We start from the raw sequence: 17425 nt of genomic DNA, 5'->3' as shown, positions 1-17425 counted from the left end.
TTGGTTACATCAACAGTAAATTTTTTTGGACAACCTCATCCCCACAAGGTATTGCGATGTTAGCAAATTAACAATTCAGTGTCTCTTTTATCTCAAGGAGTTGCTTCTAAAGGAGTGAGATAAACTGATATAACCCATGGATTTGGTCTATGGGTTATTTGGAAGTATTTAATTTCCAAATATTAGGGATTTCTTGATATACTCTGTATTATTTCAGTCTTTTGAAATTTATAATGACTTATTTTATGGACCAATGGATGGTCTACGGTAATGTCTTGAAAAGAATATGTGGGTGTAGTCCTCTATAAACGTCAGTTAGATCAAAATGGTTTGTAGTGTTTTCATATCATGGATGTTTTTACTGATTTTACTTACCATTGTCTAGTTCTATCAGTTGCTGGGGAAGTGTGTTCAAACTTCCAAGTATAATTGTAGAATTGTCTATTTCTCATTTAAATTCTGTTCCACTTTTTGTATTCACCCAGAGAGATTTTACGCTTGGGTGTGCTTCCGTGTGTGGGACTTAAAAAACCATAAACCTGTGGTTGTGTACTATATGCACAACATTCTCTACTTTGTTTCCTTCATTTAATTCATCTCAGGGGTCATTTTATGTCAATATATATTCATCCATCTACCTCTCTCTTGTTAATGACTTTATGATATTTTATTATATGACTTCCGTAGTTCATTTAACAAGTCCCTACTATCAGACATGTTAGTTTCTAGTTTTTTATTTCAGATAATTCTCCAGGGCATATCCTTTGTTCGTATGTGGGAGCATGTCTGTAAGATACCTCCCTAGAACTACAGTTGCTGGATCAGAAAGTACATGCATTTAAAATTTTTAGTGTTGTTGTCAGTTGCCCTTAAAGAGGTTGAACCACTTTACAGTCTCATCAGCAACATAAAAGTGTGCCTGCTCTTCCCCAAACCTTTGCCAAATTAGTATATTATCAAGGGCTTTCACTTTTGTGTATAGGACAGGTGGGATATAGTATTTCATTGTTTTAATTATAGTCCTTAATTAATGAGCATTATTTCATATGCTTAAAGCCATTTGTACTTCTCTTTGTGAACTGATTCTTCATGTTCTTAGCCCATTCTTAGTTGATTGTTGGTCTTATATATAGTAAAAATGTTAGACCTTTGTTGTTTTTCTCCAGTTTGTTTCTAGTTGAGATGTTATTCCTGCCATATTCATCGGATCTGGCTCTGAATGAGTGTTGGCTGGTAGCAAAAGTCAAATCCCTCTTAAAGTAAAAAAAGATTTATATCATCATCTGGGATACTTAAAAGGAATATGCCACAAGCTTTGAAAACCTTTTTTTTTTTTTAACAAAGTAGAAGTTCTTTAAATCTTGGAACAATATCAGCATCATGGAAAAAATTGTTATTTCAATAGTAATGATTCTGAAAGTCCTAATGTATATTTGTATGATCTCGTGCTGCTCTCCTTTTTGAAAGCAATTGTTTTTATCTTACTCTCATATTCAGCATATAAGTATATTCTTCTAGTTCTTTTTTTTTTAGTGTTTCTATTTTAATTATATAGGATTATTTTAAAGAAATTGTACAATATACCAAAGAAAATGAAAAATTATTTGTAATCCTTCAACACAGTGGTGACAGTGGTTTTCCTTCCAGGATTTTCTGTGTATGTGTATTATGTATATTTTGTATATATAATTATATCTAAGTTTATATATTTTCTTTTTTATGATTGCAGTACTCTAGTTTTTTTTTTCCCACTTGTCACTGTAACTTTCTTTGAGTTTAATTTTCAAGTAGCTATTCATTAACAGGATACCTATTTTTGAGAGGTGTTATATTCTGATTAGTTTAAAAAAATGAGTCTCAGCTATTTAATATTGAAGGATGTGCTTACCTGTTTCTTTTTCTTACCCTAGAATATAATTAACTAGGTCCTGATATAAGAGCACATTTTTTGGAATGACTTTTATCCATCTCCTTTATATTATGCTGGATACGTCGTCAGGGTGATAACCTTTTTTTTTTTTTTGTGGTACGCGGCCCTCTCACTGTTGTGGCCTCTCCTGTTGCGGAGCACAGGCTCCAGATGCGCAGGCTCAGCAGCCATGGCTCACAGGCCCAGCCGCTCCGCGGCATGTGGGATCTTCCCGGACCGGGGCATGAACCCGCGTTCCCTGCATTGGCAGGCAGACTCTCAACCACTGGGCCACCAGGGAAGCCCCCGGGTGATAACCTTTTAACGTAACTCCGTAGGTGGAAGAAAAGGGAGAATCTGTATATTTTTTTAACCTTTACTGGCTTTCAATTCCTACAGGGCCAATACTCCCACTTGGTTTTATTGGCGGCGTTTGACTGTATTGATGATACTAAGCTTGTGAAGCAGATAATCATATCAGTAAGTAATTCACATAGTCTTGAATTTAATTTAAATTGATACATCATTTGTGAGTGTGTAAGTTTGATTTCACACGTAGATGTGTAAAGATTTTGAAATGTGTAAATACTTTCTGCCAGTATTTATTTTTTAGTTGCCTTAAGCCTATTTTGGGGGGTTGCTTTATTCCCATACAAACCATAATCCTGTTACTTGATTATTACTAATTAATGTTGCTTTAAATATGTAAAAGACTGCTTAAATTAGGATAATGTGACTTTTTAGACCACGTAACATACTAAAAGAAAAATTAGCGATGCAGTGTTTAGATTTGATCGGAAATTTATTTTCATAGTAATTCCTCAGTTATTCAAGAACTCATGTCCACCCAGGCAGAAGCTATCCATGACCTTTTTTCTCTCCCTTTGGAGAAACTGCCTCTGCATAGCTTATCGATACATCTGTCCTGACTTGAACTGGAGAAGAAAAACTGATGAAGTTCACTCAATTGTGATGGCTTCTTAGAGATTTCATGAAAGCTGGTGTAGAGTTAGATTAAAAATTTTAACTAAAATCAGAATACTAGATTCCTTTTTTCATTTCAGTTTTTTAGCCTGGTATAATGACCATAAAGTGGTAATAATTGAATGCCGTTTACTTAACCCTAAATTTGCCTTCAGAACAACTGAGCTGTTCTCTTATAAAAACTACACCCAAGTAAAAACTGTATTATGAAATAATTTTCTTCTTTCTGCAATGACTGCCCCTTTTCTGACTTGAGATTCTGTGATCCTCTTTTATTTTTCCTTCCTTTATTTCTAGCATGCAAGTTGTGTTAGGTGTATGATAGAGGTTTCGGGGGAAGGCATAAGAAATTGCAACATTGGTAGCAGGGACCGAACCTGGAAATATTTTAAAAAGCACATAATCTGTATAGACACAGATTATTCATTTGAAAGTCGGTACACATGGATGGGGCCCTTGCAGAAATCTTAATGACAAAAGCGACTTCCACACCATCTGCAGGGAGAAGCATATGGATGTTCAGAAAGAGAATTTACCTGTTGGCCTGTGGTGGTGCTGTGGCCTCTTTGTAGCCTATCTGGACCAGTTAGAGCTGGCTGATTAGGAAAAATGTCCCGACTAGTGGAGGGATAGGAGATTTGTTTTTTCAGATGCCAGCTCTAGGTCCCAGTGTGTGAATTTCTCATGCCCTTGCTGTCATTTTCCAGCTTTCCCCTTGAATGTTTTAAGATTGTGATGACTTTCTTTGGGATAGGATTGTGGGAAGAAACAAGTTGGCAGGACTTTGATGTTACAAACTGAGTATTTTGACATGTTCCTTGTGACTTTATTACCCTTTTGACTCCAATCAATAATGATTGTTTTTCATTCTAGTGACAGAAATGTGAGGCCATAGATTAGCTAATGAATAAAGTTGTTTCATGAAAATGGAAACAGGCTGGGCTATTGAAAGCTTGCTTTTGTTTAATATTTTCATGACAACTAAAATTTGCATAACTGTTCCAAATGGATTTTAAGAGAAACCAAACTTCCTTCAGGATTTGCCACAATTGTCTGCTAGATTAATTTTTTCCAAAGATTTATCCCACTTAAAGTCACTGTTGAAACAGTTTTAATTCTTTGTGCTTATCAGTTTGATAAGCACAACTGTTTAACCCACATTCCTAGTGACTTTCTCATACTTAAGGCAGCTTTCCCTGAGAATGGCCTCATTTGCTGATGTCTTGCCTCCAGCTGACAAATGCTCAACGGGTTTTGTGTATCATTAAACTACGTAGCCAGTGATAAAATTATGGAATGCTAATTGCTCTTGCATTTTCCCCACCATCCACTACAAAACCTGTTGCAGTATGCAGTGCTTGTTAAAAATACCCAAGAAAGCTTAGTGTTGCAAAACATTCTGTTCAGGGTAACCAGACTCCTGCAAATGTCAGGTTGAAATCACAGCCTGGTCAGTTGAGCCCTCACCTTTCAAAATGGATACACACTGTTTCCCACTTACTGTACTTTCTAAAATAAACATACTTATAAAATCCGACCCTGGAATTGTTGGTATGATGCAACTGCTTTGACAGCAGTGATCCTCTAAAAAGGAAGTAAGTACACTGGCCAATTGCTCTTTGAGAGTGAATATTGATACATACTTTAAAATGTAGTATCTTTAAGATGCTATACAGAAGATATAAAGGATAATAACAGTGTACACCCAGCCTCCCACCTGATTGGGCATGAAGAAGTAAAACTTGCCAAATACAGTTGAAGTTCAAGCCCTTTGTGTACTTTTTTTTTTTTTTTGCAAATCCTTGTACCCACCCCCCCTGCTGTGATGGATTGGTGCTTATTATTTGCATGCATTCCCTTATCCTTTTGCTATATGTAGATGTTTATGGTATTACTTTGCATGTTTACAAATTCTGTATAAGTGATGTGTGTTTTCTCCTGCAACTTGCTTTTTCCTTTTGGCATTATGTTTGTGAGTCATCATCAGGGAGGGTCAGGAAGCTTTTTTTTTTTTTTTTTTTTTTTTTTTTTTCAGTACGTGGGCCTCTCACTGTTGTGGCCTCTCCCATTGCAGAGCACAGGCTCAGTGAGCCCGCTCCGCGGCATGTGGGATCTTCCCTGACCAGGGCACGAACCCGTGTCCCCTGCATCGGCAGGCAGACTCTCAACCACTGCGCCACCAGGGAAGCCCAGGAAGCTTTTTTAATAAAGGGTCAGATAGTAATTATTTTAGGGTTTGTGAGTCGTGTATGGTCTCTGTCGCATATTCTTGTTTGCTTTGTTTTTTGTTTAGCAACACTTTAAAATGTAAAAAAATATATATATATATATATTCTTAGCTCACAGGATGTACAAAAACAGGCTGCTGGTTAGATTTGACCTACAGGCCATGGTTTACCCACCACTGTTCTAAACCATTCATTTTTCAATGCCAAATAGTTTTTTACTCTATGAATATACCACAGTTGATTTTTCCATTTTTTCTGTTGATGGACATTTAGGTTGTTTATAGTATTTGTAACTTTAAACATTCATATTATTTTTTGCTATTCCAAATAATTCTGTAAGCATTCTTGTATGTCTCCTCGTTTCTCAAAGGCATTTACTTAGCAGAACTGTGGGTTGCCAGATATGCTGCCCATATGTTATATAGAGTCATGTGTCTGTGTTTCCCACGCAGCCACTACAAAACCTGTTGCATTATGCAGTGCTTTTAAAAATAGCCAAGAAAACTTAGTGTTGCTAAGCATTCTATTCAGAGTAACTGGATTTCCTGAAATGTCAGGTTGAAATCATAGCCTAACAAACACTCCTTTTCTCTTTAAGACCAGGCTCCGATTCAATCTCCAGATAATGTTTTCTGATCTCTCAGCCAGACCTGCTCTCCCCGTTCTCTCAACTCTTATAATTTTTGTCTTTGCCGTCTATTCATTTAGCAGTTAATTGTGCTCCGACCCAGGGCTTACAAACTCAGAAACATTCATTGACCAGGCAGGTAAATGAGTGAGGCAGGCCAGGTTGGGAGGGGCAGGGGGGGGGACTAGAATGCACATGCCCTGTCCAAGGCGGTAGCCACCCTTGGCTCCAGCCTCTGGGAGTGTGAGCCCCATGGTGATAGATCTTCCAATTTATTTTTCTTTTTTAATTGTGATAAAATTTACCATCTTAGCCATTTTTAAGTATATAGTTAAGTGGTATTAAGTGTAGTCACACTGTTGTACAACCAATCTCCAGAACTTTTTCATCTTGCAAAACCAAAACTCTGTACGTTTAATAACCTCATCCCAATTTTTTGAGTGCAGCCAAAAAGTTGGACTTTTGTATAAAATCACCGCATTTTTTAAAACAAAACACTCAAGAGGCTGCAGTCGCTGCCAGTGATCTAACCTTCTTCTTACACTTCTGTTTTTATCCATTATTTAAATCTCTTATTTTTATTTTTAACTTTTAAAGAGTTCCTCTTGCCTCTTCTGCTAGATTTTAGCTCTTTAAGGTTAAGGTCAGCCTGTGTTTCTTTTTGTTCACACACAACCTTCCATAGAGGAACACGCACCATGGATGGGCATGGTGCTCAGTAATGTGTGTTGCATTTTGCATTTCTTTCTTCCACTGAAAATGCATATGTGCTCTAACCTTACCTCCAGTGTTCACCTTTCATTTTGACCTTTCCCTTTCCCTTTTAAAAGAGGGTTGGCAAAACAAGAATGCCAAAGAATCTGACAAGCGTCCAACACAAGGTCAGAATGGCCACACATTTTCACAAGGGAGATCTTTTGTTCTTCTCGCACTTTTCTTCTGTTTACATACCTGCTTTAGAGTAAAGCATAAGGGGAAGATATTACAACAGTGGTCCTTCTTGTGATTTTCTCTAAGTAAGAGGGAAAGTGAATTGAAAACCTTTACATTTGAACCTTCATTGTTGGGGCTCTTTGCTCTTTTGAGGATGCCAAACTCATGACTCCCATCAGCTTTATTTAACCTCCATAGTTAAAGATGCTGTATATTGATGGGTGTTTTCCATATGAAAATAATTACTTTATAGCAGTTTCCAGTTTATAGCATGAATTTTCTGATTTGCTCCTGGTAGTGGCCCACAGGTGGGGCAGGTGTATCATTTCCTTTTGCAGATAAGGGAATTGATGTATAGAGAGGTTAAAGGATTTTCCAAAGGCTACACAGCTTGAACCCAAAGACCAAATTCAGCACAAATCAACTGCTCTGTAGCTGCCTCTTCCCTATCTCTACGTGTTTTGACACTCAGTGTTCTCCAGGTGATCATCTAGAAATTTCTCTCCTCTGTGTGTGACCCAGGTTAAAGAGAAATGAATTAGTACTCCATAAAATAGCATCACTCATACTGTTTTATTTTTTCCAAGATGAATGTTTTTGATGGTAGGAAACCAGGAATAAGGGGGTGTTGGGGGAGAATTAACTGATATCACATTTTTAAGTAAACATTTTTTAGTTTCATATGATTGTTAGTTTATAAACATTGCACTCTTTTAAGAATCTTAGACCAACATAAGTGTAGATTCTAAATTCCTTAATTACAGACTGAAAGGTAGTAAAAGTTCAGTGAATTTGGGCACTAGTCCTTGAGTAGTATTTTTGCATGGATTTTATATGCATCTTGTGTTAAGGTGAAACCATTTCTGCCCAAGCCAGATACGATGCACTAGTCCTTAAGTGTAGAACCCACAGAGAAGATCAAGTACATTGAAGACTACATTGCTGGCTTCATGCCACCCCTTTTCCTGCTAGGCCAAGAAAAGAAAAGTTAATTAAAAATAAATAGCAGCCATTTATGTTCTTCACTGCCTACTCCCCCCCTCCCTTTTTTTTTTTTTTTTTTTAAAGCAAGTGTTTTTTTTTGTTGTTGTTTTTGTTTTTTTGCGGTACGCGGGCCTCTCACCGTTGTGGCCTCTCCCGTTGCGGAGCACAGGCTCCAGACGCGCAGGCTCAGCGGCCATGGCTCACGGGCCCAAACGCTCTGCGGCATGTGGGATCTTCCCGGACCGGGGCACGAACCCGTGTCCCCTGCATCGGCAGGTGGACTCTCAACCACTGAGCCACCAGGGAAGCCCAAAGCAGGTGTTTTAAAGGTATAATACCCCAGAGGGTTTTTTAAGGACGGCAAAGTTGTGGAGGTTTTTTAATGATTGTACAAATTAGCCTAAGCTATGTATCATTCTCAGTCTCCTCTTTAAACTGATTAAAGCATTTATCTTCTTTTATGAGTTGGTTAAACCTTAAATAAAGCCACACTAAAAGTAGCCCATATTTGTGGCACTAAATGCCTCTTTTTCAAAAATACGTATTTTGAGTCTACTTTGGGACTCATTTACCTTGAAATTGCAAAAGAGCTCCCATCCCCATGAAGTGATGTACATTTTTTTTCTGTCTTCCCCTTTAGTACTGAAATTTTAAGTCATTTTTTCTGAGTGGTTAAAATTTATATTCATTTTCAGGTGGTTAGATCTGTTGCACCTATTTACTAGCTTGTTTTTTTTTTCTGCACTGAAATTACTAATCTCGTAATTAGTAGGCACTCAAGAGAATAGCAGATCTGAGTATATCATCTGGAGAATTCCTTTCCTTAAGAATGGGGTGTATGTTTTCTTTGAAAGAGACTAGAGTTGAAGTCAGAGGAGCAGAACTAGTGAGAGCCCTTGCACTGCCACTCTCATGTCCTGCAGGTCACCTCCCCCCTTTCTGGGCCCCTCATCTGTAAAGCTGGGTGGTTGGACTGAATTCTTTCTGTGGCCCCAGCCAGTTCTGAAGAATCTTTGGTGTTCAGACACACTTGGCTTCGAATATTAGGTTTGCTGTAAGAAATAGGAATGTTAGAGAGGGAAAGACTAATGATTTTTCTGTTGCATACGTAGAATAAACGAATTTTTAAACAATGATTTTTCTGTCTTTGCAAGTATCGCCAAATCTACACAGGAGCTCAGTTGGGGTGGGGATGACATTGCCTTTGTTCCTTAATCAAACAACTAGAAAAGGAGGTTACTGTTCTTGTTAAGTTGATTGGAGATGTCATAGAATGCAATTATTTGTAACTGCTCCATGGAGTCTTTCTGCATTTATTTCCCTCCCCGCTCTTTTTGTTTTCCACGTGATACTTAAACAGCCTTCATTTGCCGTGAGTAAGTAACCTAACTTTAAAAGCCTTTATCCACTTGTTCTATTTAACAGAGTTTCTTTATCTCCTTTCACATACATCTCATTAGGGAAATTCTAATAAGAATGGTCGTCATCAATGCTGCTGCTCCATTTAAGTGCAGCTGCAAATTAACTGTATCTGCTCAGTGGGCCCAGCAAGCAATGTCCCTAGTAATAGTGGCCTAAGAAATATTGGTTACAATGAATGAGATAACTCCTTTAGACATATATTTTTTAAGTTCTTGAGCTTGGTCGGTTAAATACAAATGGATTGTTCAGTAATGCTAGTCCCAGTAGAGAGGCAGTTCTGTATTCCGAGTGTAAATTTCTTTGTGCTTTAATGAGACGACTTCAGAACTAGCTGTACATTTTTCATTAAGTACATTGGGGAAAAGTTATGTATCCTTCTTTACCATTCAGATTCCAATAATAGTTTATTTTAAGCATATAGATTCACTTTTTTTTCTATAATTTTACAGGAAATTATTAATTCCTTGCCTAACATAGTAAATGACAAATATGGAAGGAAGGTCCTGTTGTATTTACTAAGCCCCAGAGATCCTGCACACACGGTAAGAGAGATCATTGAAGTTCTGCAGAAAGGAGACGGTAACGCACACAGGTGAGGGACAGTAGAATAAAGGGCTTGGGCCCTTTATTCCTCTGCTCTGATTGTTCATTCATTTTGAGTGGCATGTGCTTCCATAAATCTACTCACATGTGTACACCTCTCATGCTCCCTCCCTCTCTAAAACTCCAAAGGTGAATTCCATTTTTCAGCCTGTAGTTTTGGCAGATTCTTAAAGTTTTTATCCTGAAAAGGAAATGAAAGCATCATGCCAAAAGAACGCCTCTGAGGCCCAGCACATAGCAGGCGCTCGGGTGTGTGTTTTGCTTTATGTTTAAAGCAACTGGTACCACTTAGTCAAGTACTGTAGGGAGCAGAATCCATAAAGTAGTCTAAACATGTGTTGTAAGATATTTTGCTATTGTCGTTATTTGGTTTGGGGTTGGTTCGGGATTTTTTTTTTTTTTTGTATTACACAAGGCAAGCTTCACTTATTGAGCGCTCATTCTGTGCCAGGCACTGTTCAGATCCTGGGGACACAAAGATGAAAGACAGATATCCCGCCCTCAAACTGCTTATCTACATGCACAACAGAAATTAGACAACAGAGCATGGCACAAACTGTTATAAGCTCTTAGAGATTTCTGTGATAATAAAACACCATATTTCCTTTGCTATTTATCTTACCTTAATTCTTCATTCAACATGTTACCACAGTAAGAAAGATACAGAGATCCGCCAACGAGAACTCTTAGAATCCATTTCTCCAGCTTTGCTAAGCTACCTGCAAGGACACGCCCAAGAGGTGGTGCTGGATAAGTCTGCGTGTGTGCTTGTGGCTGACATCCTGGGAGCTGCCATTGGAGATGTGCAGCCCGCCATGAATGCCGTCGCCAGTTTGGCAGCGGCAGAGCTGCATCCTGGTGGCAAGGATGGAGAGGTACTGTGCTATCGTGAGACAGGCGGGAAAGCCACAGTGGCTGCAAAAACTCCAATCACTGGGAACATTGCTATAAAGAGAATTTTAGTGATAATTAACTCACCTCATACCCACAGTACATTTGGAAATTGCGAATTCAAAACAGTGCTGTTAACACACACTGTCTTCTGATGACTCCACATACCTGTAGAGTAAAAACAAAATCCTCTTAATGCTGTCCCTGATTGACCCAGGCTGTCTTTCCAGCATATTCTGTGTTCTTAATTTTGTTTTGAATTTGCTGTGGACTTTTGCACTTCCTTCATTTGTATGAACTTCTTTTCTCAACCTCACGTGCTACTTATGTTTCCATTTTCCTGCGCTCTTCCTGTAGAAAGCCTTATTAATCCTTCCAGGGCCTTGGAATCCTTCTCCGTGAAGTCTCCCTTAATTCCCTCTCAATCAGAAAGTTTTTGCTCTTTCTGAAAGCTCCTGCCTGTGTTATTTGGGCCTTGTGTTATTCTGCCTGTATCTTAAGTTTCTTGGTTCATGCACGGGATATGTGCTAGGCAGTGGTCAACACCCTCCACCCCCAAAAAAGAGAATACCATTTGGGGAAACACAATACTTAAATAAATATGCACACAAATGATTATTGTAGAATAGAGATGCGTGCTGTGAAGGAAAACGCCAGGTTCTATGGGATTATATACAAATGAGAGGCAACCTGTCCTAGGAGGGCTTCCCGAGGCAGCGAAAGCTAAGCTGAGACCCAAAGGACTGGTAGCTGAGTGAGGAAAGAAGATTCTAGGCAGAGAGAAGAGCATGTGCGGCTGCCTTGGAGGAAGGAAGAAGCTCGGCACGTTTGAGAACAGGAGGCTCAGGGGGCTGGAAATCAGTGAGCAAAGGGAAGAGGAAGGTGGAAGCCAGATCCTGCCAGGCCCTCGCCCCGCGCTGGGTTGTGAGCTCCGGATGGACCCACATGGATGGGGAGCTCACTGTTTTCTGACACAGGAGATGGGGAAAGAAATGGGCCATGGATCTTAGAGACACCCTGGCTCCTGCCCTCACAGGGCAGATCCTGTTAACAAATTGGGACGATGCATGTGTAATGAAAGTTCCTCTGTAAGGACACAGGGCCTGTTGTCTCCCGTGCTGGACAAGGAGAGGTCCTAGGGGATCTCTGTGCGAGCAGTTGGTATGGCCCTTGAAAAGGAGTGAGCCTGCTCATCAGCTAGTGCTCCTCGGGCATCACCTTAAATGATGATTTAAACATCAGTCAGCATTTAGGTTTTAATGTTTCTGCTGTAGTGTTCTGTCCCATCGGTTTCTTTGCTCCTCAGAATTGCGTATGACAATCTGGAAAGTGGTTAGCATGATCTTAAGATGAGCCTGGTGGTGGAGCTGTTCAAACTGGAGCTCATGAAGCTGAATGTGAGCTGCCTCAGTGGCCATGTTATCTTGAATAACCATCTTCATTTCAGTCAGGGTTGGAGTAGATCTCTCGTCCCTCCAGGTGTAGTAGTCATTGTAGATAAAGACCTCTTAAGCCTTTTGGAACTTTCAACTCGCCTGAGACTTTATCCGTATGTGGTGATATAGAGTGGATGAAAACAGCTTTTTAATTAATATGTTCTTGATCCCTCACAGCTTCACGTTGCAGAACATCCTGCAGGACATCTAGTTCTGAAGTGGTTAATAGAGCAAGATAGAAAGATGAAAGAAAGTGGACGAGAAGGTAGGCTGTGCAACTTGACCTTTTCTTGTATTGGATGTGGAATTTCAGTCATATCTGGCATCCCTGAACTTTATGCCGGCCATTTAAGTTCAAATGAGAGTCTGTTGAGTTTGTGAGTAAGAAATGATTTAGTGGTTGCAAATAATGCTTTTTCCCCCTGGAAATTTGTCTCCTAGAATCCTTTCATTTTCTTTCCCTTTCCCACCCTCCCTCCCTTTCTCTCCTCCCTCCTCTGCTACCTGAGACTTCAAAACGGGCTTGTCCAACATTCTAAAATGCCATTTTATTCTTTGAGGATGGTGAGAGCAGAGTAGGAGGGCCAGTTTGTGAGTATCATCATTCCAGTTGAAAAGCATATTTATCTTTAGTTTTGAGGAAAGGATAAGCAGAAGAAAATTATCCTCATCAGAGAATTTTGAACTGGTGCCTATTTGGCATTGAAATATATATGACCAAAGAGCAAGCCAGGCCTTGGCACTTCCTGGTTTTTCATAAACCTTACAGCTGCTCTGTAGAAACTCAGCTCTCAAGAGGAGGACAGCATCTTTTATTTATTGATGAGTGAAAACTTGCGTATCATTCCCCTCTCAGTCCTGTCTTTGACCAGACCTTCTCTTTCTAAATTCAAACTCCATCTGGTATTTTAGCCACTGAAGAGGCTTCCTCCCACTGAGTTAAAACAGTTTGGGCTTTCTGTTACTGTGTCTGAAAAAAGTGACAGATCATGAATTTATGTCTTGAGGCAAGTTGCAGTTCTAATGGCTAGTGAGGCAACCAGTATAGTAATAGAACTGTTACTTCTCACTCTAACTTTAAGAACAGAGACTTGGGCCTATTTCTCACTGTAAATTTTTTATAAAAGAGGAAGCTTCTGGTAATTAATTTTGAAGAAAAAATAATGTATTGAATTATCTTTTTGTTATTAAAAACTTGGTGCATAGTTGAGCTTATGTCAGAAAAGTTGTCTTGCTTTTAAAATCCAAGCAATTTTCTAGTGACTTTTCTCCTCATTTAAATTGCCCTGGCAACCCTAAAACACATCTGTTTGAACTTGATGTATTTGTCATGTTCATGTAGCACCAAATGAGTGGCTAGCTGTCTTGGTGATCTGTTGCTGTGTAACAAGCCACCTCAAAACTTAGTTTTCAAAACAACAGTCATTTGGTCAGTGTTTGGTGGAGCTCAGAAGCTCTACTCTGAGTCATCTAGGGCTGCTTGTCTTGGGGTTGGATTATCCACTTTCATAATGGCTGGCAGTGGCTAAGTCCAGCAGCCTCGCTTCCTCTCCCTAGGCTGTTGGGTTTCCTCACAATATAGTGGTCGGGTTTTAGAAGGACAGAGTAGGTGCATGGTACTTTCATGATTTAGCCTCAGAAGTTATTTAAGGGCAGTTGTACCGTACTCTCTTGAGTAAGTCAGTCACAAAGGCCCACCCAGTTCGAAAGGAGAAGACATCAGTTCCACCTTTAGATGAGGGAGTGGCACTATTCTAGAAGCATACACAGGAGATATTGTTGCGGTCACCTTTGGAAAACACTGTCTGCCTCGCCAGCTGATTTCTGTCCCTCTTGAGCATGTGCCACGAAGAGTAAAATAGTCGTGGGCCTCTTGGCTTTTAAAGGCTCCTCATATTTGGGTATCTTTGAATTTTACGTGCTGCCTACCCAAGATGTTTGCCTTTAAGATAGGTTGTCCCCACCTCCATCTGTACCAGATCCTAGTCTTCAGAATTTCTCCTTTGTCCAAGAGTTAGTTAACACTTAGGTGGCACAGTGAATAAGATAATACACTCTGAGACCTTGGGAATCAGATATACTATAACAAAACATGAATCGTATTTTTGATGGGTGAACGAATGTTTAGTATTGTAGAGAGAAATTGCCAGGTGTAAGGCAGAATAGTCATTTGACCGTTAATTGTGTTCAAGGCACCTTCTGAGTGAGCATTTTCCTTGAGGGGAAACTTGATTTTAACCAAACACGAGGTGCTGCTGTCAAACATTTACTTCCTGAATAATTTTCAGGTCAGGGTTAAATCATTAAATAGTACAAAGAAATGTAAACATGACCAAGCGAGCATTTTATAAGAAGTCATTGTTTCTCTTGAGTAATTACTGCTAAACATAGCTGAGGATTTGGGTCAGAGTGGAGAGAAATGGCTGTATTAAAAACGCATTACATAAAGCTGAGCTACAATTTTTAGTGTTAAGTGATACTGGGTGAGAACGCTTTATTAGCTTTCTCATTAAAACAGGTTTCCAGCTTTAAGCGTAGTAGGGAGAGAGATTGGGAGTTTAAATCTGGGTATATGATGTTCATTAGGTTTATTTTACAGGTTGTTTTGCAAAAACACTCGTAGAGCTTGTTGGTATGAAGAACCTGAAGTCCTGGGCTAGTGTCAATCGAGGAGCCATTATTCTTTCCAGGTGTGTAGAAAGTGTGCCTTTTTCTGCTTAGGGTCCTTGTCCTCAATGCCCGTGGGTGCACAGCATGCTTCCTTCACGCTTACTTCTCAGTTCTAATGTCTGTTTCCAATAGTCCAGCATTCCTGTCAGTTACTCTTGGTCTAGACAAGTATACCAAATATTAGAGAGCAAATGTAACTCTTCCATCAGTCCTTACAGTTTTTCTCACATGCCCTCTTTTGGATCATAGAATTAGGGCATTCACAAGGCATCATTGGATTGTTTCACCACATTTATGGTTTAGACCAAAGTTTACTTGTATTCTTTTTTAATGGATTAGTTTTGTTCCTGTAAAAACTGACAGAGTTGTTTTTCAAATCGTGACTGACTTTACTGACTTTGTTTTCAACTATTCTAAAAGGATTCGAGAAGCATTTGCTATTAAAGTCTGCATGCTAATTAATCTTTGTTTCTAATTAAAATGATAGAAAACTGATGATTTGTGAATTGAGACATATGCTTAACTTGTATATTGTTGTTTGGACATAGGTTAAGTTTATAATTTACAGGTCATTGAAATTTCCATCTATTCTATTCCCAGCTAAGATCCTTTTATTAAGGATATTCATTTTAAAATAGATTTGTGTGTTGTTTTGAAGTAATCACTGTTGATTTTTTTTGCCCTGCTGTGTTACCGAGATTTGGAAAAACAGTTACCAGTCTCAGCTTGAATTTCCCACAGTATTTCACATGCAAGTTACTATGCAGTTTAATTTGTATATGTTTATAAATGTTGTAGGCATTTCTTCAATATATATTTTGATTTGGTACACATATACTCACAAATATGTACATTCCAAACGGGCATTCATTATTTTTAGGTATATCAGTATCTCCAAATATATGAGTGATACAGATCACTAGTTTATTTCTCATTAAAATTAGCTAATTTTCCAGTTGGTGTTGAACAGCCAGAGTCTATTAGCTGAAACATGAACTTTTTGACATGAATTTCTTTACTGGGCATTTGGACTGTTAACACCTACTGACACATTCTTTCATTACACTCAATTAACTAAAAATTATGGCAATGCCGTAAAATTAATTTTTTTAACATCTTTATTGGAGTATAGTTGCTGATTCACTTTGTTATACAGCTATATGTATACATATAACCCCATATCCCTTCCCTCTTGCATCTCCTTCCCACCCTCCCTCTCGCACTCCTCTAGGTGGTCACAAAGCACCGAGCTGATCTCCCTGTGCTATGCGGCTGCTTCCCACTAGCTATCTATATTTGGTAGTGTATATATGTCAATACTAGTCTCTCACTTCGTCCCAGCTTACCCTCCCCGCTCCCTGTGTCTTCAAGTCCATTCTCTATGTCTGCGTCTTTATTCCTGTCCTGTCCCTAGGTTTATCAGAGCATTTTTTTTTTTTTTTTAGATTCCATATATGTGTGTTAGCATACCGTATTTGCTTTTCTCTTTCTGACTTACTTCAGTCTGTATGACAGACTCTGGGTCCATCCGCCTCATTACAAATAGCTCAATTTCGTTTCTTTTTATGGTTGAGTAATATTCCATTGTATATGTGCCACAGAACCAGGAAGAAATAGAAAATATAAACAGACCAGTCACAAGCACTGAAATTGAGACTGATTAAAAATCTTCCAACAAACAAAAGTCCAGGACCAGACGGCTTCACAGGCGAATTCTCTCAAACATTTAGAGAAGAGCTAACACCTGTCCTTCTCAAACTCTTCCAAAACGTAGCAGAGGGAGGAACACTTCCAAAGTCATCCTACGAGGCCACCATCACCCTGATACCAAAACCAGACAAAGATGTCACAAAGAAAGAAAACTACAGGCCAATATCACTGATGAACATAGATGCAAAAATCCTCAACAAAATTAATTTTTAAAGATTGCTCATCAATCAGAGCTCCCCTTGGGTGGATTTCAAACCTGAGAAGGATACTGTAGGTTTATTATGGAATATTCCTTAAAACGGGAATATGAAATATCTGAACATGAAGTATCTGAGGTTCTAAAGGGAAGTGAAACTGGAGATAAATTAATAATTGATTAATATAATAATTATTTTTATTTGGCGTTAGAATACTGTCATGTGCTTGTTTGGCAAAATTCTTTCCTTGTTTATATTTTTCTTTAAAACTTGTGCAGTATGTGTGTGTGTGCGTGTTTGTTTTTGTTTGTTTGTTTTGCTAAATGTTTTTTAGAGTAAGTGACAAAGTGTCATTCTGGGTGAAAAAATCAGCCTTGTATGCAGTCTGAAAAATAACTCAGGGAAGCATAATTCTCTAGCATTTAAATGCATGAGCTCTAGACAGACTGCCTGGGTTCCAGTCCCAGCTCACTGTGTGGCCTTAGGCAAATTACTCAGCTTTTCTGAGCCTTAACTTTCTTGGATGTAAAAGGAGATTAATAATAATCCTAGGTTGTTATGAAAACTAAATGGGATGATGCATACATAGTGCTTAGCATTATGTTTAATGCGTGTGTTCAGTAAATATTAACTTGTGTCACTATTATGCACTGTGTGACTGTGTGTTTAGCCAAGGTTTATAAAATACGAACACCTATGAGTCACAAGTCTATTGAGAGGGCACTTTACTTTTCAGCTTTGCAGGTGGCAAGCAGTACTTGTTGCTTGTCTTCCACAAGCATGTCCTCCACTCTGTGGACATGATGGAAATTATTGGGACCAGGGTCTTT

At 38.9% G+C, this 17425-nt stretch overlaps 1 protein-coding gene across 4 annotated transcripts in view; it reads left to right on the top strand.

The window, feature by feature from the left end:
* Positions 1–17425, top strand: part of PUM3 (pumilio RNA binding family member 3) — a 46940-nt gene that overhangs the window by 21268 nt on the left and 8247 nt on the right. For all 4 annotated transcript variants that reach the window (XR_009519873.1, XM_060014682.1, XM_060014679.1 and 1 more), the window contains exons 13-17: positions 2309–2389; positions 9538–9680; positions 10344–10566; positions 12196–12283; positions 14618–14708. Coding sequence is in view for 3 of the 4 variants with exons in the window: in XM_060014682.1 (XP_059870665.1) it covers positions 2309–2389; positions 9538–9680; positions 10344–10566; positions 12196–12283; positions 14618–14708 (626 nt within the window). In the remaining variant the exon portion in view is untranslated. The remainder of the gene's footprint in view (positions 1–2308; positions 2390–9537; positions 9681–10343; positions 10567–12195; positions 12284–14617; positions 14709–17425) is intronic.

The sequence above is a fragment of the Delphinus delphis genome, chromosome 6 (assembly GCF_949987515.2).
Source record: "Delphinus delphis chromosome 6, mDelDel1.2, whole genome shotgun sequence".
NCBI lineage: Eukaryota > Metazoa > Chordata > Mammalia > Artiodactyla > Delphinidae > Delphinus > Delphinus delphis.
The sequence above is the reverse complement of the archived record's forward strand: the minus strand, read 5'-3'. Positions and strand labels throughout refer to the sequence as shown.